The 25,788-nt window shown below is 36.4% G+C and overlaps 3 protein-coding genes across 5 annotated transcripts in view; 1 reads left to right on the top strand and 2 right to left on the bottom strand.

Moving 5' to 3' along the window:
* Positions 1 to 1,499: 1,499 nt before the first annotated feature.
* On the bottom strand, positions 1,500 to 15,223 carry LOC139966884 (protein arginine N-methyltransferase 3-like). The gene is made up of 14 exons (XM_071970338.1): positions 15,066 to 15,223; positions 13,816 to 14,083; positions 13,489 to 13,538; positions 12,581 to 12,689; positions 11,121 to 11,304; positions 9,893 to 10,094; positions 9,215 to 9,336; positions 8,612 to 8,684; positions 7,121 to 7,226; positions 6,465 to 6,652; positions 5,781 to 5,867; positions 5,420 to 5,470; positions 4,075 to 4,162; positions 1,500 to 3,453 (listed from the first exon to the last, which is right to left on the bottom strand). Exons 2-14 carry the CDS (start codon positions 14,042 to 14,044, stop codon positions 3,344 to 3,346), a joined length of 1,599 nt encoding a protein of 532 aa, XP_071826439.1. The 5' UTR covers positions 14,045 to 14,083; positions 15,066 to 15,223; the 3' UTR covers positions 1,500 to 3,343.
* A 991-nt stretch (positions 15,224 to 16,214) lies between these two features.
* On the top strand, positions 16,215 to 22,764 carry LOC139966881 (acetylcholinesterase-like). The gene is made up of 9 exons (XM_071970335.1): positions 16,215 to 16,594; positions 17,019 to 17,181; positions 17,583 to 17,660; positions 17,890 to 18,008; positions 18,814 to 18,981; positions 20,414 to 20,564; positions 20,975 to 21,153; positions 21,551 to 21,852; positions 22,467 to 22,764. The coding sequence occupies exons 1-9, from the start codon at positions 16,253 to 16,255 to the stop codon at positions 22,624 to 22,626; spliced, it is 1,662 nt and encodes a 553-aa protein (XP_071826436.1). The 5' UTR covers positions 16,215 to 16,252; the 3' UTR covers positions 22,627 to 22,764.
* A 148-nt stretch (positions 22,765 to 22,912) lies between these two features.
* LOC139966880 (NADPH oxidase 5-like) overlaps positions 22,913 to 25,788 on the bottom strand; it is a 19,075-nt gene continuing 16,199 nt past the window's right edge. For all 3 annotated transcript variants that reach the window (XM_071970333.1, XM_071970334.1, XM_071970332.1), the window contains 3 exons: positions 25,532 to 25,741; positions 25,075 to 25,344; positions 22,913 to 24,276 (listed from right to left, as the gene is read on the bottom strand). In XM_071970333.1, the coding sequence (XP_071826434.1) occupies positions 24,145 to 24,276; positions 25,075 to 25,344; positions 25,532 to 25,741 (612 nt within the window). In that variant the 3' untranslated portion in view covers positions 22,913 to 24,144. The remainder of the gene's footprint in view (positions 24,277 to 25,074; positions 25,345 to 25,531; positions 25,742 to 25,788) is intronic.

Below are 25,788 nucleotides of genomic sequence, written 5' to 3'. Positions count from 1 at the left end.
CCGGTTCCGCCGCCCTTGGGTGCAACCATGTATGCTTCTCAGGGATCAGAAATAAAATAAGGGGGGAGGGGGATCAACCCTCAAATTGGGAACAATATATATGAAAATTCCCTCATGTACTTGTAGTGTATACACAATATGATCCCTACCGCTTTAAGTAACATTTACAATACAACTGCATACCGTATTCATTGGTACAAATGATTGATGCCATTCGAAGAAAAACTTGATCAAAAAAGTTATTAATTCATTCTTACGAATAGTTATTCGTTGATACAAATTATTAATTAGTTGCTACGAATACACCAATATCACATAGCTGTCAGAGTGCATGTATGAGGAACCCTTCACAGACTTATTTCTGTCACAATTCCTCTTGGATCTAGATTCTGGCATAATAACTTAACGGCCTACGTACTTTATATTTAAACTGAAACTTGCATCCTTCTTATTATAGATGGCAGTACCTTGAAATACATATATATATATATATATACATATATATATAGATATAGATATATATATATATATATATATATATATATATATATATATATATATATATATATATATATATTGGTGTGAGAAGAATGCTGTTCTGACAATTTAGTGCTTAATTTTTAATATATATTTTTTTTAATTTATCATATTAATTGCCAGTATTTTATCATTTTCTTTTCTGCTTTCCATCGTTGATTTACTCAATTTAAGTGCTAACCAGGATTGACTTTGCTGCTCCGCATCACAAGTACCTCTTGCAAATCTGTTGCTTCTTTACTCCAAAAAAATTGACAACCTAATCATGTTTGAGGTATCCCCAAATATGGAAACATATGGTTCTGGAGGTGGAATGGGTAGGAAATTTACACGCCTGCCTCGACTCATGCATCAACATGAGAATGGCTTGATATAAGCCGGTTTTCATCCAAGATTATTACTTGACTAGGGTTTTTGAGTTAACTTCCTTTGGAATTCACAAAACTTGTCGGTTGTACAAGACTGTCAGGAATACGTAACTTGAAAAAAGTGTTTCTTACAATTTCATAGATGCTTGTAGCAAACAGTAATGTAACACATTTAGACCTATTTTGGTGTCCTGTTATATCATGGAATATGTTTGATTTATTCATAATGCTCTTGTAATCCCCTTATAGCCAAGTTGGAAACAGTCCCCATATCTTTAATGCATCCCTGAAAGTGTCTACTCCAGTTTACTTTGTCTATTCTCACGCTCAAATATAAAGTTAGCAAATTGTTTCATTTGTTTCACTTGACCGATAACTACTTTGGAAAACAACATCGGTACTTGACCACTCAAAGGCAGTGTTCAGATCTTCATTTATAATCCAATGCAGATATCATCATGAATTAATTGAGTAATAAACATAATATTTCTTCTTGTTTAAACGTTTGAAAAAGATTCAACAATTTTATTACACCATCGTGATTTATTATTCATTTGAGTGGAGGAAAGGATAAACCAACAGAAAATCACTGGAAATGTTTAAGTCTTTATTGTTGCCAAATCTGGTCTCCTCTCTTGAGGTTTACACAGCTGTTTCTCGACATAGCAAACATCACAAAATATATCTTCATGAAATGTAGCAAGCTATTGTACAATACACTTACTGCATCAATGTACCATCCCAAGTGTTTGTCATCCCATTACCCCGCCCCAACTCCCACCCCTAACCAATAGGAAAGGTTGCACTTTTAGAACTTAATTAACAACTCAATTTGTGAAAACATTCTCATGGGACATTCGCAAGTTTTCTACAACACACGTTCCCATTTTCTATGTCTTTACTGTCCCCTCCTGTTCCTTCTTTTCAGCATAGGGTATTAATTCTCCCCTCCCCTGCATAAAAACATTCACTTTGCCAACACTCAACCACTCAAGAGCAAAGGAAAATATTATCCTGCTTACAATGTTATTATTTGTATTACATTTAGCAAATTGCATAATATACCTCCTTCCTACTGCTCCCCCTCCCCCTCCCCCCAGCCTCCACCCCAACACACCTTCCTTCTTTCTTTGGAGACTGGCTCCATAGTGAAGGAAGGAAGTACCATTCATGTCCCCCTTAAACCTGATAACACAAAGAGGGAGTTGAATCAAATGTTCTTTGCCTAATGAAACAGAAATGATAAAATGTAAATATGTAAATATTTCATGTACCAAAGACCCTGACAGTTAAAGAGAAGGGTACATTTTTACTGCTTGAAACACCTTGGATTATGATAGCAATAATCCTTCATTACCATCAAACTTGAAGCAACAAAGTTAAGTTATTTTCTGAAAGAATCATACTGTCTCAATGTCTTAACCAGAGAGTCTGAACATCACTAACAGAATTTTTGATAAACTTAGCAGTCTCAAAACGTTGCGTTTTATAACAAAGTCCATAAAGTAGTTCTGTTTAGCAATAATTAATAACATACTGTTTGAAGTTGGCATTGTGGATGAATAGAAGTTAAGACAGAATTTTAGAGAAAATAAAACACCAGCATTTGTAGAGTAATTTTGCTATCAGACAAAATCATGAACAGAGAATGTTGTTTGTTCTTGCTGAATCTCAGCAGCTGATCTTGAGACAATCTGTTACTTTGAACACTCAGCCTAGGCCTACAATATTTCATAACACATTTACCTACAGTTTACCTTCATTTGTTACTAAAGGTGTTGGCTAAACTATATATAATATTGTCATCCATTGATGTAGGCAAATTTGCAAATTACAATTTTAAATATATTCTTTGGCTAAAAGAAATACATATTAAATATGGAACGTTTGTAAAAAGAAACTGGTTACTTGAGTCACAGACATGCAGATCCCCTTAGGTATTATAAAATACTATGGTTGCTTAATTTTCAGTAGTTGAAATGCAATCAGCTGTTATACAGGGTAAATCTTCAGTTTTCTCATAGAAGAAGGATTCTCAATCTTTAGTGTCTTCTCTCAGACACTCTTTCAAGAATTTCGAACCTGACATAAAAATAAGTTTGCCATCCAATGAACAAACATGTTAAAAATGTTCTCATCTCTGGACTGCAATATGACTGTCCTTAGTCAAAGTTTTGTAACCAACACTTGATTCTGACAACAAAGTGAATGTACGATTATTCAAAGCAGCTCTTTTAAAGATTTGCAGAGAGAATGAGGCAGAAGCTTGACCTAACAGGCCACAATGATGCAATCCCGCCATCCATTATTCCTCAAGAGCAAACATTTCCCATTGATGTACCTTCTGTCACCAGCCACAGGCAAGTTCAACCCACGGCTCTATATTTGCAATGATGGTACACCAACATGAAGCTGATAGTAGTCCTCATTCTACAATGCTACCTGACATAATATGTCAAAGTCTCTCCTTCAATGTCAAAGGTCACAATGAGTGATCGGCAGTCGTCGGGGTCTTTGCGGCAAGAGATACGGCCGGTAAGGACTTCACCTGCAAAGTGACAAATATGGAGGTCTGTCATAGATGTGAGATGATGTATTTTCATCTGGTTTGTGTGGTATAAAGTTGACTGTGGGACTTGTGTATTGAAAAGCCACAATATCTATGTGTATTTCACAGCATCGTTTAAACTCTGGATGAAGACCATGCATGATATTGCTAATTTATTAGCATGTAATGAAATATAGTTTAATACATGTAATTAAACTAAGGGTGACATGTTATCACAATAACTGCTAACTAATGCAAACTTTGTGGGGTCTGTTTTACTCATGTTGTATGTATGTTAGTTAGTCTAACACTAACAAACATTAATACACAATGTGTACAATCAATGGGTGTGAAGCTACGAACCTTCCTCTAGATATTACATATTTAAAAAAAAAAGGTCTTTATACTGTTAGATCACCATCATTGGTTTTACTTCAAGGGATAGATTATCCTTATTATCCACATGTATCAATGGCATTTATTTAAAACCAAACTGCAGGTATGAGCAGTAGAATTTATTCCTGAAACCTAAGTATTGGATGCACAAGAGTTCCGCGGATTTGAAACTTTCTATACAAAATCGGACAACACAGAGATGACACACTTTACTTTTGAACCCACCTTCGCTCAGTTCAATTGGTTTCTTCAGATAAAAGACTGTTTGCTTCCAGTGAGTGTCAGGAGCCCTTGGGCCAGTTGAAAACATCACCTAGTTTGAAAGAAGAAAAAAAAGATCCCTTAAGTATCACACCCATTGTTCTATTTATTATTTATTTATTTTTTCTACATATCATTTTTATTTGCTCACATATATGTTAATGTCAGTACAAATTTTATAAGTGACTTTCATGATTAACAAATATCAGAGACGATGTTTCCTTTTACTTGAAAATGAGATTCTATAAATCAAATACACTAACCTAAAACAGAAGAAAAAGAAAGTTCTTTAAAACATTCAGCACTGAATTGATTGTATCTGCTTCTAGTAAGAAGACAAACTTATAGCAAAAAGCTGCAGCATCCATTTTAAAGTTGATGTAAATGCTACTGTGGTGAATACTGGACATTTGAAATTTTGACAATTGTGACTCAAAGTTAGGAATATCTTATCTCAAACTTTCAACCACTTCCTTGAAATTTGGAACTTGTTGTTGAAAGTTTCAACTTTTTGTTTCAAAATTGCAACCTACTATTACTACCTTTGTTGTTAATTTTTTTCTTTTTCAAACAAGCAAACTATTGAGAGATCATAAGATATAAGTGGAATTGATCATTTGATTGCCTGGCACCCAATTTGCTAATGCATGGATCCAGCTGAATTATTCAGTTAGAATAAAAGTTCAGAATTAATATGGTATAAACATGGAAAGGTATCTCAGCTGTTATGCATATTGTTAATGCATCATTTAGAATGGAAATAGTGAAAAGATTTATAATGCTACAAAAAGTGATTATGCTGTACAATGTTAGTGTTAAAACCAGTATCCACACAATCGAGAATTGCAAATTACCGAAAGTCCCCCTCCCAGATCTAAATCTTGGTGAAGCTGACCAGAAGGTATTTTATGACCCCCAGGCCCAAATTAAATGCACTTGAATGAGCCCATAGTTTTGTATTCTACATTTTGGTAAAATATTGCCACAAACATGATGCTTAGGATTCTGAGGCTCTCATCTACTTTGCGACATCGACGAAGTCCGCTGATTAGAAAACACGGCAACTGGCTTGCATGTGTCTGTTCTTTATTTTCGGTAATGGTAAGCTTTATTCATTCGATGGTATCATTTAGAAAGTTGTCTATAATATGAAACATCCATCGGTCCCATCCCTGCCTCCATTCCATCCCCTGGCCCATCCTGACAGACACCTCTCCTTATCCCATCCCTTCCTCTATCACATCCCCTGGCCCATCCTCACACCTTCCCTTATCATGATAGAATATCTTTACAAATCTGTGGTACTCACTGTATTAGTGCAATTCCTCTCAAAGATGACATCAAAATATCCAACCAGTGCCTAGAAAGAGAGCAAGAAGTGCAAGTGGTTAAACTTTTATGAATAATATGTTAACTTGAAAACTGTGTTCGTAGATTTGTACCAGTCAAGAGTGAATTTGTAAGTAGATGATTTGATAAACTTTTTTCATTCATATTACATAATAGAATTAAAGCTCCTAATCAGACAAACTTACAGAGAACAGTTAATACGGGTGTTTAAAAATCATGGTTTGATTTTATCAATTTCAATATTTTTAGAGAAATTCAAGCCCTTAATTTTGTTTAATGAAATGTCAATATGGATTCGTTTAAGCAGTCCTTTTACTTACTGTGCACGTATCAGTTCTGCTCATTACCAACTTAAAATCTGTCGTGAAGTCCAGGTCCCGTACGTTGGTGCTTGTAACATCAATACACTGGAGGAGAAATAAAAGAATTGATGACAGTTCTCCCGGTTACTCAAAGGTGATCCCTGTTTTAGATAAACTCTGATATTTACTATACAGTACAATCATAAAAAAGACCCCCTGCAATGGTAGTATATGCTATGCAATTTTCCCCATAGAGAAAACACACTGTATTATACATTGTTAAGTTTAACGTAGATGAGATCAACTTTATTAAACAGCCTTAAATTAAAGTATGATGCGTGTTACCCAATAATCAAGATGATACCCACTACAATTGCATAATAAAACATTCACCTTCCTCACAGTACAGACCAATTACAAGTCTGATGTAAGTTTTACAACCTTAGCTTTACCATATAGCAGATCCAAAACAAGTCTGGTAACTACAATATAATATCGCCTTGAACATAGAACAGACTAACAATTGTCTGATGTAAGTAATACAACCTTAGCTACACCATATAGCAGACCCACTGCAGTCTGATATTTACCTATATATTACATCACATAATAACAAACAAGAGACCACTACAAGTCTGATGTGTGTTATAACAGACCCACTGCAAGTCTGATATTTACTGCCTACAGTAATATAATACTCACCTTTATCATGGCTGGTTCTGACATGACATGCTCAGAGCTGGCATAACTAACACTGGCCTCTTCCAGGAGAGGGGTCCTCATGCAGGACATTTTGAATCCATACACGTTGTCCCAGTACTTTACTTTCTCGGTGTAGGTGTCCATGTCGCCAAGGGCAACAAGACTTATAGTGGTCAAATCAGGATAAACTGAATAGAATACAGGAACAGTTAAGGATATATTCACAAACTTTGATCCCAAAGTTTTGAAAAGAAAACATTTTTCTCAGAATTGTTTGAACAAGTTGTGTTTATACTATGAATCACATAGAGGAATTCTTAATGATTTAGCATTTATGACAAAAAACACCAACCCATTGAAACATTGTCGGTACAGATGAAGACAAAGTGATTACTGCATGACGCAAGACTAAAATGAGATCTCTAAAACAATATCCCCCCCTTTGCCACACATGACATTACAGGTCAAGAGTAACAATGGGTTTATCTGGCAAATATAAGTCAGCTTCCAAGAAGCACATCTAGAGTTAGGAACAAGAAACTATTCCCTACAAATGTTGCATTGCTTGTAACGGAAATATTGCTCAAACATGTCATCTTTGTTCAAAAACTAATTACATTAACTAAACATTAAATAACATTGACTGTTACACTTACCAAGGCCTCCTTCAACCAAATGCTTATCTCTAGCATATAGAACCGTATCCAACATAGACTCAAAAAGCAGAAAATACCCCATCCACTCTGAGATGATAATATCCACCTACAACAGGAGAGAATATCAGCCGTTTCATTGAACTACATTATAAAGAGATGCATGTTAAGCCAGCAGCACTGGCCCAACCAAACCAGACCTGACTGACCCCGACCGCCATGACCTAGTTTCTGATCGTCGTGAAGACTCACAGAGTATGACGACTGTACCCTGTATAATTGATCCACTACTGAGAGTACCGAAAACAACTATTTCGTGTTAACCACCAGTAATGGTTTTGATCACACGCAAATGGATTTCCAGTTATTGCTTACATTTGTTAAAATTTGGGAATATTACTCATGCACTGTCACACATTGCAAACTGCTAGGAGGGAACATTCTACATGTTGAGAGTCTCCCCAAATGACGCCTATGCGGCAAAAATCTTGATCAGTTGTAGTCTGAAGCACACACACACATACTGCCTGAATATCCACAAGTTTCCATTGTGCCACAAGTGTTAGTGTGCAGTGTGCGACATACACACTCCACACGTTGTGTGTTTTAATTGTCATTGGTATTAAATATGCTAAGAGAACGACCAACCATGGTCAAAACATTACTCCCTCTTTTCACTACCAATGTTTACAATAGGAGAGAATTTAACACTGTAAAATAGACGATCATCGCTGGCCAGTAACAGAATCCAGCGGATTAAGAATATTTGTGATAAGATGCCAGCCATAAATGATATTGAAAGCTGGAAGATCATTTTTAAGCAGCAGCAACAGAGTATATCACTTCATGATTGGCTAGGGCTAGTAAAGTGGTTCAAAAGAGTTACACTAACAGCATTTTAAAAAAACACCAAAGTTATTTTCTGTCGTAGATCTATTCAAAACTACAGAAAACTGCCTGTGTTGTTGGAAACGGCTGGAAATAAAACTCTGACTGTTGCTATAATGCAGCTTTTTGAATTCTTTGTGACAGATATCTCTAAGCATTCAATGCTAATATCTCACCACAATATAGTTCAGTTACATGGTTAGTCAAGTTTCATTAAAAATGAAGAAGAGGTTGAAAACTTTTCAGTTTTATAATTTGCCTTTTAAATGTGATTATTATTGACATGATAAAGGGTGAATGAGATAAAAGGTGAGATATAAATCAATTTACTTGCTCACTTGGCGAAAACTAGCCAGAGGCTTCTTTTGAAAAATAATCCGTATATTTAGAAACATTGTAAACCGAACACAAAAAGGAATATGCCTGATGGACTACAACATGTTATGCAGGGTTTCATCACTGTCATTTATATTTAGGACATTTATAAAAGTCTGATAGTAGACAACAAAGAAACTCTCATTTCTTATGTTGTGGTCGGACATGGAGATATTCCAGAGATGAAAATACAAAACGGAGAGCAATTGAGGACATTCAGCATTGATTTACCTTATCAACAGGAAGTTCTTTATCCTCCAGCCTGCCCTTCACAAAAGTGATTTTATCCTCCAGTTTGTTCTCCCTTTTAATAAAACAACAGAAAAAGAAGACTAAAATATCAGTTACATATCTACAAAGCAAAAAACAACACTTTTAAACTCTTACAAGCCATAAGGGTCATCTTCCAGCCACACAACCACCACAACCCATAGGTCACCCATGAAAGACTTTGACCCCTCTATCAGTCACAGAATTACCTAGGCTCATCAGTTCATACCATGGAACCATCTTGCAGTTGACGAGAGCTTTTGTACCACATGCAAGCTAACAAATTTACCTGACCCTGTCTTTTCTTAGCATGATTCTTAAACATCTCATTTTACTTAACATCCTGATTCCTGCGTTAACGTGACCAAAGGCCATAGCACAGATGAAACTGCTGTGAATACAGGTGTTTCACTTCAGAATGGGAGATTTGAAAGGATAAGGAAGTAGGAACTGGGTCAGCGAGGGCGCAGTGCTAAAGCGCTACCAATTAATTGGATGGTTAAGTGCATGATTTGAGAGGGGACAGGTAAGAGAGGAGTGATGTAACTACTACATTTTACTAACCTGACAATGTCCATGGCTTGATATATGATTTCTGATTGGTCAACAGCTATCACCTGTTTGGCACCTGCTTTGGCAGCAAACATGGATAGAATACCTGTGCCACACCCAACATCTAAAACCACCTGAAAAAGAAAGAAAGAACAGGGTCAGAGATTAAACTTATAGACCTCATCATCTACAACATGAACCCACCCACCCCCTCCAACCGTAAAATCACTTTGGCCAAGAACATTGATCTCATATTAGAAGGGGTTCAGTAAACTTACATTGTCCTGTCTCAAAATTGTGCATATATCATACAGAAATATTAACGGTATTTTATTTGCTGCCAACCTTGTGGAACAATCTACTGAAAAGTGACAAATTCAGTTTGCTACTAAAAATTGCAATACTGTATACTATAATACTATGTATTAAAGGTCAAAATTTCTTATTTTGTTACAAACCATGCATGATCTTTTAGTGAACGTTTTCCTACAGAAACTGCAAAACCTGCACTAAATGGCAGGGAATTCTCACTTTGTTGCAAAACTTTTCTTGCCAAAACAGTTACAGTTTACACTGAAAATAATGATATTTCTCATTTTCCTTTATTCAGTTTGTAAAGAAGGGTAAATGCATTTTCATTAAAAGGATTTCAACTAAGAGGATAAATTGTCACTCTTTATGGCTACAAACCTTGTTTTTAAAGATATTCGGGTTCTGTAAAATAAAGTCTCGGTAAGATTCCGTCCTGATGGAGTCTTTCAACATGTCCAGATGAATACTATGGTGAGCGTAAGAATCAAAGTAAGCGTTGTCGTCTGCAACATTCCGTTGTTTTAAGGGAAAATTTGTGTCTGTTTCAGGATCTGCATGCAACAGCCTCTCTGATAGAGCTCTGGAGAAAAAATATTAAACTATCATATTACTGCATATTACATAACATAACATTAGCACCAACAATGTGATTTTTTTAATGTTACGTTCAGCAGCACATGGTACGACAAACAGTATCGATGGGAAAACTGCCGTTGTACCTTGTATAAGGGGATCATTATGATCCCTGCTCCCCCTCCATGTCTCCCCCTCAACCCCATAAACCACCCACTACCCACCTTGTAAATCAAGAAAGGAAGAAATTAAAGGACAAAGTAACTGTATTGGAAGTTAACTGTGTTGCTTAGGGTACTTAACATACATGCAAAGTACACATTTAAATTAAGCTCAAAGAGTTACACACAGGGAAGCATAAACTTTACTATCTTCTCTTTATATTACATGTTATTTCACAATTGCAAAATCACTGCTCTAAAAAGATAACCACGTGTGGTTCTGATGGTAATTTTTAAGAACCATGGTTTATGTCTACATTAAGGGAACTCTGATCAAAGCAACCAGTCTATCCCTTGGGAATCACACTATCTAATGTAATTACTGCATTCTTCAATGAAATGATAACATTCTTTAGTGGTTACTTATTCACAAGGAAGCATGTGTGTCAAAATGATAGAATACATAGACCTACCTGATAACTCAAACTTGTGGGGAAACCAACCTAATGACTTCAACTTTTAGTTCAAGCAACCAAAGATATGTCAAACTTGTATTCTGTTCTTCTTTATCACCATGACTACATCTTTCCATATGTGAGTTGCTCAATCCCATCGGAAATAGACCAAAGTAGCTTAATTTTTTTTTCCTGGTTTGTTATAAAGCTGTTGCCAAATAATTGTTTTCTAAACACTTCTTACAAACTATGACTATGCTGCTAAATGAAATTGATACCTCACCATTTCATTGTAATTCTTGGAGTTCAATTATTCAAGATGAAAGCCTCACTGCATAAAGTTCAGGATAACAAACTAGATATCTGAAAGTTGAAAATAAACCAATTTATGACTAATAAATGTATCGAGATACAGACCTCATTTTATTGAGATCCTCAATCGACCTAGCTAAAGCCTCTTCTGCCCTGGATGTTCTCTGCTCTGCCGCCCTCAACCGGTCTAATAATTCTTGGTGTTCCTCCGGCGTCAGTCCTTTGCTGACCGTTTCTTTCAGCCGGTCATTGATCATGTGACCTTGGGCCTCCAGGTGAGATTCTATGTCTGTAAAGTACAACCATTAGTAATCATCAATGATAGAATTTATACACACAAACTTATGTAACTACAAACAAGAAAGCCAATTCGAGCTGTGATTCCTGTGATTACCGCTGCTCAAAATTCTAATGTAGAGCAAGTGACTACTGAAAAATGCTTAGATCACCATATGGTATTATCATGCCACTCAGATATATCTTCCCAAGAACCTGAACGATGCAAATGAAAACTTTTGGCAATTTTTACACAAAGAAGTTGAACAATATATTCCTCACACTGTTGCAGATATTTCACCTCAAACGTGACAGAAGGGTCCATATATTGACTCAAAGGTTTCCCAGTAGGATGTCATTTTCAAGTCATTTTTAAAACTGACAAGATTACATTAATGACTATATTACTTATTTTTGACAAAGATTGAAATAGTAACTTGCATGTTGTTAGTAACCTTATGAGGACATTGGTGGCTCAAACTGTGCAAGGCATTCTTTGACAGATTTTGTTCACCATCAATTAAGTCTTTATTTATTTTTGTGTCTTAACCATATAAAGTAAGAAAGTACTGAAGAAATACATAATAATGTATCACTCTCTCTTTGCAATATATATGTCCTCTAATCTGGTGCAATAATCAACAAGATTTTCCACCAGCAGAGCATCAACTTCACTTGAATTTGTCTATTCAATTAAATTAGAAAATTATCTCATGCTTTAAAGTACAAAAACAATTCACAACTTTGCAATTATTTTGTAAGTATTCATAGAAAGTTTCGTCACTGATTTGCTGGTCTGAAACTTGCTTCCTTCAGTTTTTCAAGACTTTTCCAGGACTTTTATGACTACACACACAAAATTCAACTGAGTAGATGGAGATGAGCTGATGAAAACCTTGTTTTGATACAAACATCAAAATCCCTCTTCCAAAATATATTGATCAGCAGCTACACTATTCTATGATCTTCTCCAAACTAGAGCGTTGCATTGTATATCTTCATTCCTGATAGGTTCACTGAAAGTTGTTCTTCTCTTACCAGAAAGGAGCAATGCACTAGTAATTATCCTAAACATTCAATAACATGAACAATTTCAGCCCCAAGTCCAACGTGCAAAGTTGAAATCGTATATCTACGGTAGTATTGATGTCTCTTCTGAATAGCCTCTCTGGATTTTCTCTGTTCTAAGATTCAGGATAAGAACTAGCAATATACTCTCGCTCTTCAAGACATTGCACTGCAAACATAACCTGCCACTTTGAAAACATTTTTCTTTTATTTCAACTGACCGAAAACAAGTAGAGCATCTGATGAAGAGGCAGGTTGCATAAATTTATCCTCATCCCAGGGTTGTGTGTTCTCCCAACAACACTGTGTGATATCAGAGGCAGGTAATCCCTGAAAAACAAGAAAGGAGAGGAAAATGTAACTCAAGGGAATCTTCAAAGTTTGATTGCTACCATCATCTCAAAAAGATTTGAAAACAGTGTTGAACCAAGCAATGACTGGGTCTCATATTCTCCAAAATGAAAGGACTTGATTAGATTTGTGATATATTTTTCCCATGGAGAGAGTACAGTCACTTGATTCACAGTATCGACTCCAGTAAACTAGCGGTAAATATTCAATGTGACAACCTTAAACTGAAGTGATTCTTTATAACTCAGTTATAACAAAATTTCCCTCTACATAATTCTAGAAAGATTAAAAACTTATTTTGTGACTAACTTTTAATTGTCCTTTGAGTCTGTTATTGTCCAGCTTGAAAGTATTTTTATATTCAGGACATATACAGTAACATTTTTTACTTCAATATCTGGAAACATTAAATTAGTGACAAGTTTCAATAAAACACTTTGGTACATTTGGACATGACACACCTCCCACCCCCCCCCCCCCCCATTGGAGACTGCAACAATGGCCAAAGTGCAGTCCCTCTCCTTTACAAAATCCTTCATTCACTTCGGGTCATTCCACTACACCAGCACCCTACCATAATCAGTCTGGGGAAATGTTGACTTAGGCCCCCACACCTTTCAAACCCTGATTATGCCACTAGATATAACACAATGGCCTACTCCCAAAAGTGGCAATAAATGACTAATTCAGATGTTAATAGAATTACTTTGACGGTGGCAGCTGTAACCATAGCACCTTTGTGGATATTAACTTAAAAATACTAGTTTGTTGTGCTTACCTTTGAACGGATATAGTTAATCAGTTTTATATATGAAATGCAGTCTAGACCTGTTAGGAGAGAAAACAAGAAACCCTTTTGACTTGACAAGTTATTTGTTAATGTTGCAGGGAGGATAGAATGTTTGAATTGAGTTCACATAGCTCCCAAACATCCCACAAACTGCAAACACAGGTCACCTAGTGACATTAATTGACAGTGTTTTCTTTATTGGCATTCTTAGAGCAATTTGATATTATTTAATATTAATTTTAATATTATCAATAAAATTCAGCTTGTTTATAAAGAGTGAGAAACTCAGTAATTGAAGTTATGAATTATGCTCACCAAAGCATCTGTGAACTTCTATAATGTCTAAATCATGAACTTCTTTACAATGGCCAAATGTCTGTTGAGGGGACGCAAACCACTCAGGGCAAAAGAGACATTTTGAGGACCACTCGTTTGTGTTTGCACTGCCCTCTACTCCTCCATCACCCTCCATTTCCTCCCATGCATCATCATCTTCATCTTCTTCATCGGCATACAATTTTCTTTCAGGGTTCTCTTCATCCATCTTCTTTGTGGTTTAACAGTATAGTAGTACACAGTGTTGCTAGAAAAGTAGGAAAAAAAATTGTGTCATGATAAATTGATTGATCAAAGCAAATGTGTAGTTCCACTAGTAGTCTTGAATATTCTTACCACAGTATGAAAGCTAGGTAGTGTTTTGTGAATAGATAAGATGAACTGAAACAGTTACACTCTTCTGGCAGACCATAGAGTATGGATTTTTCAAGTAACAACTTTCAGTGTTTTTTGCTCTGTCTTCCATTTGACCTGCTGACCTATCCTGAGTTTGCACACGTGTGTCAGCTGACAAATTTAGAGACATAAAGTCCTCCTTCATCTGGCTGACATCAGGGTTGAACTTTCTTATTCCTGAAAGTCACAAATAGTGATGGTGTCATTCCTTATTCCCCAGCTGCTATGCCTAAATGCATGAACCTTGACATAGGCTAGCACTTCTAATTACAGAACAGTTGTGTAAAAGTAAGTTGGCCTGACGTTTCGATCCTAGCAGGATCTTCTTAAAAGGCTAAAACAAGTAACAGTAACAGAAGGGACAAAAACACGCACAGAATACAGACAGGTTAATAAGCATAGTGAACACAAAGATGTAGATGTAAGGAATTAGTAGACAGAACAGTTATAATATAGTGGATAGTCATGTACAGATCTAGCCAATTCATTTGTTACATCAATCACCTACGTATTTATGTGGGGAAGTCTGAGCTGGATTTTAATACTTAATATCTGTTACTTGTGAACCTGTGCACATAACTGCTATTGTTCAGGTTTTGATTAAGCTATTACGTTGAATATGTATGTGACCCACGGCCATTTCATTCCATAGACAGTTATACTACTGTCTAGTAATAGTAGTACTTGCCTACACACACACTACACACTAACACGCATAGATCCCTTCTTTCGCAAAAATGGTACCGCACAATAGCCTACAGGGCACTGCCTGATATTGCAGTATACCATATTCATAAGCATCATAAACGAGAAGAATTTTGACCTGATTTTACCATTAAAATCTCAATCTGTACGCTCTAGTAATGTCTCATCATTTCGTACTCAGTATGAAGTCTTCTAAAGGCGTTGCTGGTAAAATTGTCAACAGCGTGATCTACTAAGTCCGCATGTCCGTCAAATGATCTAGTAGGGTGCAAGTCAGAGTTACTGTAGTCACTACCCTTGTGGTCAACTTCTACTGACTAAAAGATCAGGTACTCAAAATGGAAGTCGCGACCCATATTTCGATCGCTAATAAAATTTGGACGGTCGTCAAAAAGTTAAGACTCACCTAAAATATCGAAAACAAAACAATTGCCAAAATTGGTGGGGACAAAAATCGGAAAAATGTAGAACATAAATGACGTAAAAAGTTGCAAAATATAAGACTATGTTGCGATTAAAACCCTTAATCAGATAAAAAAAAAATATCTCATTGGCAATTTCAACTTGGGGAGTCGGATACCTCCTCCTCGCAGACCGTTTCCCTTAGGCCAAAACATTCGCCACTGGAGGATCGCCAAGATGAGCAAAATTAAAATCGGGGTCACCATGAAACTAAGAAAGTTTGAATACCAGGGGCTTAAAACGTATTAGCCATCTGAACTCTGAATTCTTCAATCCCCGTTCTTTGCATTTTTGGTCAGAAAAAAACAAACACTTACGTGCAGATCCTACAATATTTCTCTATCCTCTTTGAAGCATTTATGGAACCCAAGTTTGCTGCAAACACCAAGAATCTTGAAGCTCTCATTTATGTATAACTTATCCCAACAATGGTTGAATTTTGTAGTTACCAAGATAGTATTTTAAAAATAAAACAATCTGCCAGTCCAGAAATAAAGAACGCTATATCTTCAATTAAATCGTACTTTCTTTAAATATATCAAAATTAAGTAGGTCGATAGGACAGTCGAGCCTGAGCCAAAAGCAACGTCTTCCCATCTTTGTTTGAAATTAGGAGTTAATAAATATTCGAAATTGCCGCAGTACTTTATCCCAAAAAGTGTGCCATCTCCTTCAAATTTTAATATTACCATGTTTTCCTCAGTATATGATTATGTCGTGGACAGTATGGCAATCCAAGTACTCCGTAACTGACCTTTGTCCCCAAACTGTTTTACATCATATTTCAACAGTTGTATTTATAATTATTGAGCATTGCTAATCGTTGTATTCAACAGTTCAAGTAAGATTAACGATGTTCCTCTTCATAACGACTATACTCGCCGTCTGGCATCACACGGCGGGCCAAGGAAATCCTGTTGTGAACATTAACAATGGTGCAGTCGTAGGTGAAACTGTACGTTTCACTGAAAGTACTTACATATCCGTTGACAAAGATATAAATGTTTTCCGTGGAATTCCTTTCGCTGAACCACCGGTGGGATCTTTGCGATGGCAAAACCCGGTGCCCAAGTCAAACTGGGTGGGAACTTGGAATGCAACATATTATCGACCAATCTGCCCTCAAGCTCTTCCATCTAAAACTGGAAACGAAGAAGATTGCCTGTATCTAAACCTCTATGCACCAGCTCAAGTGGTAATGCTTTTTTAATTTGATAAATTTGATTTTAATTTCAATCTGAAATATGTCAATTGACGTTAAAGTATTATATTCTATTGCCAGGTATTTAACATTATTATACCGGTCGTCGTTCGGTCAAGTATGAAATTGACACTACAATTTGCTTCTGAAAATGTGACAAGATTATAACAGTATTATTTCTAATTTGGAAAATTATAATATTTTATTTAACTTTGGGATCTGACAGTGTGTCAGTTTTCTTAACAGAATAGATCGGAGCTGAACTCAAGTTTGGTCAAGTGCAACTTTATTTTCACTTATACGTTGTGTCTGACATGTATTCAACTAAATAGTTCAGTGAAAATCTCAGTCTATTGAAACAAATCGTGTAATTATGAAGCTGAAAATGAGGCAGAAAATTGTTGTTTTTCTTCTACAGCCAGTAGAAGGAGCAGCAGTCATGGTTTTCATTTATGGTGGTGCTTTCAATGTTGGGTGGGCGCACCAGAGTACATATATAGGGACAGCCCTGGCTGCAACAGGAGATGTTATTGTCGTTGCAGCTAACTACAGACTGGGGGTGTTGGGGTTCTTGAGTACAGGTAAGTTGAATAAATTTACCAGTCATTTTCGTTCGTTTCCCCCTCTATGTAGCCCCCACTCCCCCCCCCCCCCCTTCTTACCATCCCTTCCACGACTCAGATTTCGGATAATAAAATGTTTCCTGTTTATGAAAGGTGGTTGGTGTTGGTTGCCTCGTTCACTTTAATACTTTAAGTGCAATTTACGCCCAGACTTTTGAAATAACGTTGTTTGTTACAGTATAAGTGTAGAGTAATTCAGTATTTACGATACAGCGATAAGTCTGAAGTGATTATGTCGTCATTGTGGCATCATTATGACGTCATTATGTCAAACTTTATCTATATAGACCAGACCAGACCAAACTAAGAATTACCCAATGCATAGTATAACATTAACAATTTTATTTTTTATTTAACAGGCGATTCGGCATCACCCGGGAATTATGGCATGTATGATCAAGTTGCAACACTACAGTGGGTTCAAGACAACATAGCTGGTATGTTACATATACTATACTATGCATAGGAGGGCAGTGTTGAGGGGCAGTGGAGTATCAGTTGTCGAGGAAAAGGTGCATTATAATATTTCCGTCCTACCGACACAAATCCTCAGTCTGTGAATGTATACTGATCTTCATTCTTCTGGAATAGACTAACTAGTTTAATATATAAGTTAATCTGCAATAATTTTCATTGACTACTTTGTTTAATTGTATATGCATATAGCCTTTGGTGGAGACCCTGCTCGAGTCACCATATTTGGTCAAAGTGCCGGTGGATGTAGTGTCGGACTTCACGTTCTCTCACCAGTGAGCCAGAATCTATTCCAGTACGCAATCATGGAGGTATAAGATAAACTTCAATATGTGAATGATTTTGCTTTGGATTTTCGTTCCTATAGTGACCAGCACGCAGCAGTGACCCTTTTCCCCAAACCTGCAGGAGCCGTGCTCGATCGGGCTACCCCCCCCCCCCCGACACTATGACCCTTTTCCGTAGGTATTTTCGACTTTATTACTTCAAAGATATAACTTTGAATTGTAATGATTTGAATCCACGGTTTGGAGACATTAGTCTCCCTAATAATGATCAAAGGTATATATGACGGTTTTAACATTAGGCTATATTAAAAACGTAAAAAATTACTTTACTGATCTTCAATCGAAACCATGAAACGTATATCCGGTGCACGCCAATGCAGGTAGTGACGTGCAACATTAATAGGCGAGTAATTAACAGCATTGAGCGACTGTCTCCATCGAGTATCAAGTTACAGAAAATAAGTTTGCTTACATTCCCATGTAAGAGCGTTGAAGTATTTAAAGGGTAGCGGGATTACCCAGTTCCCCCTTCCCCATCCGTCCGGCACCAACATTATTTTGTCATTTTAATGTAAGCAAGAATTGTCACTAACACAATTCTCAGTCTCTTTTACAGCCAACCGTTGATTACACTTTCTCGATGAAATATTTAATTGCCTGATATCATTATTCTGAGTAAGTTTGGAAAACAGAATACTATTTCTTGTTTTCAGACCGATGTACATGTTTATGTAGATATACACCGATATACTATCAATACACTGCAGTTTGGTTTGACTCTATAGATATTTAATATAGACATCTTATATTATTTTCTTATTCATATAAGAGTGGTACAGCATTGACACCTTTTGCTTACAATGGTGACCAGAACTTAGCTATCAGTGAGGCTCATCGTTTGGGCGACGATCTTAACTGCACGTACAGTACAAATGAAGAACTCATGGCTTGTCTACGAACTCACTCTGCAGCGGAAGTCTTGACCACAGCATTAAAGGTATAAACTACATATTTTTATATATATATACATATATATATATATATATATATATATAGCCTATATATATATATATATATAGCCTATATATATAGCCTATATATATATATTTATATAAGTACTTTCCAATTGATATCTGAATTTACAACATAGGTTAGAAGGGTGTGTTCTGTGAACCCATAGCTATATTGTTTGAACAACTGTTGATAGATATGAACGTGGCAGCTATTCTTATCATATATAAATGAAAATACAATGGTTTAGTAAGATCATCTGGTACATTCCCAAGGCATCTTAATGTTAATAATGAAAGTCACAGAAAACGGTGCTGAAGAAATGCTGATATCTTACGTGTCAAATAGAGTATATCTTATCATGTATTGTTAATGAATATATATACACTGTTAGTGTACAAAAGGAGGTTACATGTATATATAAGTTATATAGAGGGCCAACTGACGCTTCGATCATATAATAGTACAACCGTCCTCAGAGAAAAAGTCACAAGTGTATCAAAGTACAAGTTTCACTGCAGGATGACAGACTGGTTAAAGTGAAGAGTGAATTTATGTAAAGACTGTTGTGAATAAATGAGAGATATAAAAGCTGTCGGGTGACATGGCAGAGATTACAAGTAAATATACTAAGGACTATTTTATTTTATTTGTTTGTTATTTTATTTTTAGATACAATTTAGGTGGTTCGTCAATCATGAAGGCTGAATAACCTAATTAAATACACTGCCTTGTCAGCTTCTCAGTACGAAAAAGAAAGAAAGAAAAGAAACCTAATTTCTCTGGGTTTCAAATAACATGTTAACACGGCATTACAATTACGAATACAACAACTGGTATAGCTTTCAAGATTCTTTGATGCCCCAGTTACTTAGAAGCTTAAACAAATATTAGGACAGTGTAATTATCAAAGAACTATAAAGGGCCTTTCTTTATTTCTATGGTAATTATAGAACTGATAAAACAACGAATACATATTAGCACATATATAGGCATGTACATATAGTGAGGCGCTGACGTCATCATTTAAGTGTTTTTTTATTGAAGGGGTGTTCCCGATATTTAAAATTCCTTTAAAGGCGAATACTTTGTAAGCCGCAGAAGAAATATAATCGTCTGTATTAAAAATTTGATGTATTGTTGAACTCTGACAAATGAACTATAATTTTGAGGATAGCCAACCTTCGTTCGTTAGTTCGTCTTTTGTTTTTGTTTGTTTATGTGTTTGTTTTGAGGGCGAAGTTGACATGCGATGCGATAATCGGTAATCATTCAATGATCTTTTTTAAACGATCATCACTACTTCTTATTTAAACCGTTTAATAATTCACATGACCCATGATGAGATCGTATTCTTTAACCGCGGTTTTTTTCTCGATTTAATTTTTCTTATTTTGTTTTATGGTTTATACGTATAGTTTACCTTTCTATCGGCTCCCGTGATTGACGGTGTGTTTCTACCAGATCATCCCGAAACCTTAATGTCCACTGAAAACTTCAAACACACCAATATCATTGCTGGAACCAACAAGGATGAAGGCCTCATCTTTGGTCTCGCGGAATTCCCAGGTGATTATAGACCTATTGATGTGTATTGGAAATTCCAACAGCTTTAGTAGGATCGCCATACACACGGTATAGCTGTTAAACTTATTTAAACGCCTAGCCGACTCGCTCAATGACTTGTACGCACACATGTAACAGGAGATACCTCTTATCCGCACTGTATTTGGAACATGTTTCATTGTCTCTATTATATTGTTGTCGTATGTTGTATTTTCTTGTTGGTATAGATTTAAGGCTCCCAACATTTCGCATTCCCTAGTCTTTTCCACCCCACCCCCAGACCTCCCCACCACCTCCTTAAATCTTTATCCTTCTAGTGACATTACAATAGCATCTATATTTAAGTATGACTGGTAGCTTTTTTTCTTCTTCTTCTACTTCTTCTTCTTCGTTTGTTTTTATTAATCTGGTAGCGGCCATTAGTGGCGTCAGGGCACCCACAATGGACAGGGCATCTTACGAAGAAAGTTTTCCAAAGTATCTCAGAGGAAATGTCAACGAACTTTTTAAAGATGGCGTCCGAAATCAGTACATTGACTGGTCTTTAGCTGACGAAACAGATGCAGACTATCTGGAAGCCTTCAATAGACAGGTTAGCTACCAGTGGCGGCGCCAAGCGGGAGGGTATTGTATGGGGGGGGGGGTGGTATTTGAATTTATAATTTTCTAACAATTTTCTGATCTATAGTGCATATTGTCTGTGGTCTATTGATACGTAGTTTGTCAAGTTCGTTATTGTATATATATAAAAACCTAGTTACCGCGTTACCAAGTTGGTACAAATGGCGCAGCATGTAGTACCTCACCGGGAGCTTTGTGCCCCTGACCACGTATCCTGATTCTTACAATAACGAAACAAAATGGTAATGAATGAATGGTAATACGAGTTCTCTGATATATATAAATACGCTACAGGCCATACTTCTTTAAGACGAGCCTACACCGATATCTTTACACTTCATTCTCCTTTTTTCATTTTATTTTCTCAGGTTACGGATGAAACCTTCGTGGCTCCGACTGACGCATTTTTGCGATACTATACATCAAGTTCGAAAGGTGGTACTACTGCTTACTCTTACCACATGACGCATGCGCCCTCCGTATCAGCATGGCAAATCAATCTGATTGGCCCACGCTGGATGGAGGCCACGCATTGTGAAGAGTTGCAATTTGTCTTTGGCTGGCCATTCCTGGATGAAGTACAGAATTGGAAATCTAAGAACCTGAATTCGAATGAGAAAACACTGAGCGTACAAATTATGAAATATTGGACTAACTTTGCAAAAACTGGGTAAGGACGATTTTCCAACACAAACTAAGTTTGGAACTGAAATGTATAGCATTGCTAATGGGAAAATCCAACCATCATCTTGAAATTTAGTTTAGATATGTGATATTGATGAACATTGCTCTTGCAAAATATAATTTAGAAAAAAAAAACAAACATTACATTTCATCTCACGTGGCATTGGTGGAGCATTGATGTGCTATATACACATGAACGTGTCTAACCAAAATATAACAACTTTCTTTGATTACTTATTGATGTTACTGCTTGTTTATAATTTGCAATTTTATGCTGCTATTTAAACTCTTTATAGGCCTACCCGTATTATCCACTTCTGACGTGACGTGGACATGATCACGTGTCCAAGGTCCTATTTTTAGAGGGTGTGAGTGACCAAAGAATACTGACTCTGTTGAAAATTGCGTACATTTTTTTTTCATTTTGGTTTCGTTTGATTTAATCTTTTATGTAGAATTAATTGATTTTTGTAATGCATCTTTGATACTATTTCTTTATTAATGTTGTTACTTATTTAACAAGTATGTTCAGTTTTCTGGTCCTGTTTTGCTCGACTTTGCTAAAACGTTTTTGTTGTTTTTTTCATTTATGATAACCAGGGATCCTAACAGTGCCGACGTTCCTGACTGGTCGACTTTCACTGTTCCGGAACTGGAATACAAAGAAATTGCAGTTGGACTCCCAACACAGCGCGCTCTACGTGCTGACGACAACTACTTCTGGAACAGTTTAGCACCTGCTTTAAAGGCTTGTGCCTAAACTCGAAATAAATTACGAAAAACAAATAAAGCTGATAATAATGATGATAATGATAAAATTAACCCTTATGGAATACCATTTGTATTGATTTGAACACAACGATACTATATTCATTATAACGTCATTTGAAGAACTTTAGCTTTTGTTTTTGTGTTGTTGTTTTCGTTCTTGTTGTTGTTTGTTTGTTTCATTTTATTTTACCTTTGATAGTATTAAGCTACATTCAGGAGGGCCAAAATGAAAATGTCATAAATCCGTCACTCTCGACCAACCAATACAACCTTCAAAAAGAGCTATAAACCATCAGATCGCTTTCGTTATTTTGAACTGAGTAATATGCTTAAAATATCCAAGAAGTCTTTCAATAAAAAACCAACCCCCCCCCAAAAAAAAAAACATGAAAATCAAAGGTATCTGATATAGGTATAAAGAAGAATATTTACACAAACTACTGAGCCATCCGTCGAGTTTTCATTAAGTTATTTTTCAATGTGGAGGCTGCAGAGGAACACGTACAGTTGTGCATAGTACGGATTTTCTCGGAAGCGACAATCCATTGAGTATCAATTCGAGAGTAACTCTTGTACAAGAACCCGTTATAGCCAAATACTGATTGACTACGATGTGTGGCAGCGTCAACGACTGAGTTTACTCAAGAAGAATTGTACAATAAACAATATGTTACAGTGAACAGTAATCTTATAAGCAGAACAAGTGTATTACAATCATTTGTTCATATAAAAGAACCGCAACCCAAAGTATGCAATTATTTTGAAAGTAATGCACTCAAAATGAAATTATTTTAAGGTACCCGATTCACCTCATTCATCACCATTAGAATTTAGAATTATTGTAATTAAACTAATTAATTATTTGTTGTATGTTAACAACATGATTAAATCGCTGTTAACTTGAACAAGCAAATTCGCCCAACCACCGTGTTTTACAGTTGCAAATGACAGCTATGTAAAATTATAACATTTAAAAATTGATTTTCCTCTAGAGATGGATTGATCGGTCGGGCAATCGGACAGTGCTCGAGGGCCCAGAAAACTATGGGAGGGGCGCAAGCTTTAAAATCAAATCCGATATTTAGTGCGCTTGTTTGTTTTTTTGTTTGTTGTTGTTTTTTATCAAGCCTCGCGTGTTATCATCTTAAGGACGTAAAATGCAATGGAAAAATCTCTTTCGATTTCATTCTATGAGGGGAGGAGGGGGGATGAGGGTTCATTTAGGTGAATAATATCCAGTACAGGATCTCCTTTTAATAATTAAATAATCGGGGAGGGGGAGAGAACCCATTATTTGTTTTTTTCCTGGCCATCGAGACATGTATGACAGTTTTTGCCCGGGCCCTGATCACCGTCAGTCCATCCCTGTGTGCTTCAAATCCCTTTTTCTTAAAAGTTCTTTTTCGCAATGTCACAACAACCGCTCGTAACTATGAATGAAAAGGAAGAAAAAAAAAACAAATGGAGAACAAACACCGACTTCCACAGAATCAAAGAAAAACGTCAATTAAAAACTTTCTTTGTGGTATATGAAATCATATTTAGCGCAGTAACGCTCAAGAATTTCAGACAGTGCTGGAGCTCCACAGAAAAATACCTCAACACGACCATTCTTCTGAGCTTGAATGTTTTTGAAAACCTGCGAGAAAGATAAAGAAATGAAAATAAGTTAGTGACAATGATCTTCTCAAGTAAACATGTCAAAATGATCATTTTATAATGTTGAACAAATTAATGATACAGATTTTTAATTGATTTTAGTTCAAAACTTCGGTCAGTTATTCATTGCAGAATATACAGCTACTAGACGAATTGATCGTTAGAAAAATTAAAGTTTGATTAAAGTGATGTTAAAAGCGAGAAACAGATTTGATTTGACTGCAAGAATGATGATGAGAAACATAATAATACACATATAACAGTATGATAAAAGAATTTGATGAATTACAAAGATGACAACATTTGGCAAAATAAGTGAAAATATTGAGCAAAATGTTAGGCGATACGTTACAGTATGTTATCATAATCAATGGAATAGCAAACCTTAAGGTGTCTCTCCTTATAGGTAAATGGTTTGAGGTATTTTTCAATTAAAAGCCCACCCCCCCGTCCCCCGTTACCAATATCGGGGATAATCTATCTAGTATCCCATCGCAATATGCTATGCAAACTGGGCACATTGTTATGCAAATTCAAATATGTATAGATTTTGTGTACACAGAAACCATCTTAGGTTGGAAGAGACAAAAAACCCAGAGCCTTTTAAAACTGCTGTACAAAGTCTGAACCTTCTTCATTGCATCAGCATCTGACTCCGATAAGAAGAAAAACGTTTTTTCTTCGGTTATTTATTAAACTGTCTGCGTCACAGGACAACTTTTTGCGTAATTAACGACAAGAACTACCGATTCAGTTATTCTGTTATATGTTTTGTTACCTTGTCCCAATTCGGGCGTCCGCTCTGTAGCCTTGTCTTTAACCCAGTTAATAGATCCTTTTTGGTGCTCTTGTGCAGGGTCTGCAAAGCCATCTGTAAGGCGATACTTCTCATTCGGTTCTGATGTAACTCTTTCGTCATGTACATTTCCATTTCGAAAAACTTGTCGAATTCTCCCTGTTCCTCACCTTGCTCTAGTTCCATCTGCGCTAGCATTTCTGCAAACCACTCGAAGCTCTTATGGTCGCGGTTGATCCAGATGAAATTGACCTGTAGAGTATATATATATATATATAGAACATTAGGAATTGGGAGACAACTTCCCAGGAACATTTATTTGCCAAATGGTGCCATGTGAGCAAAATGTTCTTATAGTGACCTCTCGATTTAAGAAGGAATAAATCGGCTAGATTTGACATGCGTAGTACGCATATCGGTGCCATTGACCTTGCCTAACCTTTTTCAATTCCATGAGTGTGGGTGGTAGAACTCCCGTCCAGGTATGTTCGCAACGGGGGCAGCATTGCTTGGATAGTCTGTATCTGTTAATGATGGATTGTAAGATTGACGCAAAGGGCGTCACTCCGATCCCAGCCCCGATTAGGACCGCATGCTCCGCCCTAAAGATGGCCCTGGTTGGAGTGCCGTATGGACCCTCTATTGAAACCTTCAGTCAAAACGAAAACATGATTAAAGGTTCATTCGATTAAGTTA

This window comes from Apostichopus japonicus, chromosome 4 (genome assembly GCF_037975245.1).
Source record: "Apostichopus japonicus isolate 1M-3 chromosome 4, ASM3797524v1, whole genome shotgun sequence".
In the NCBI taxonomy this organism is placed as follows: domain Eukaryota; kingdom Metazoa; phylum Echinodermata; class Holothuroidea; order Aspidochirotida; family Stichopodidae; genus Apostichopus; species Apostichopus japonicus.
This window is presented reverse-complemented; position numbering and strand designations above follow the sequence as displayed.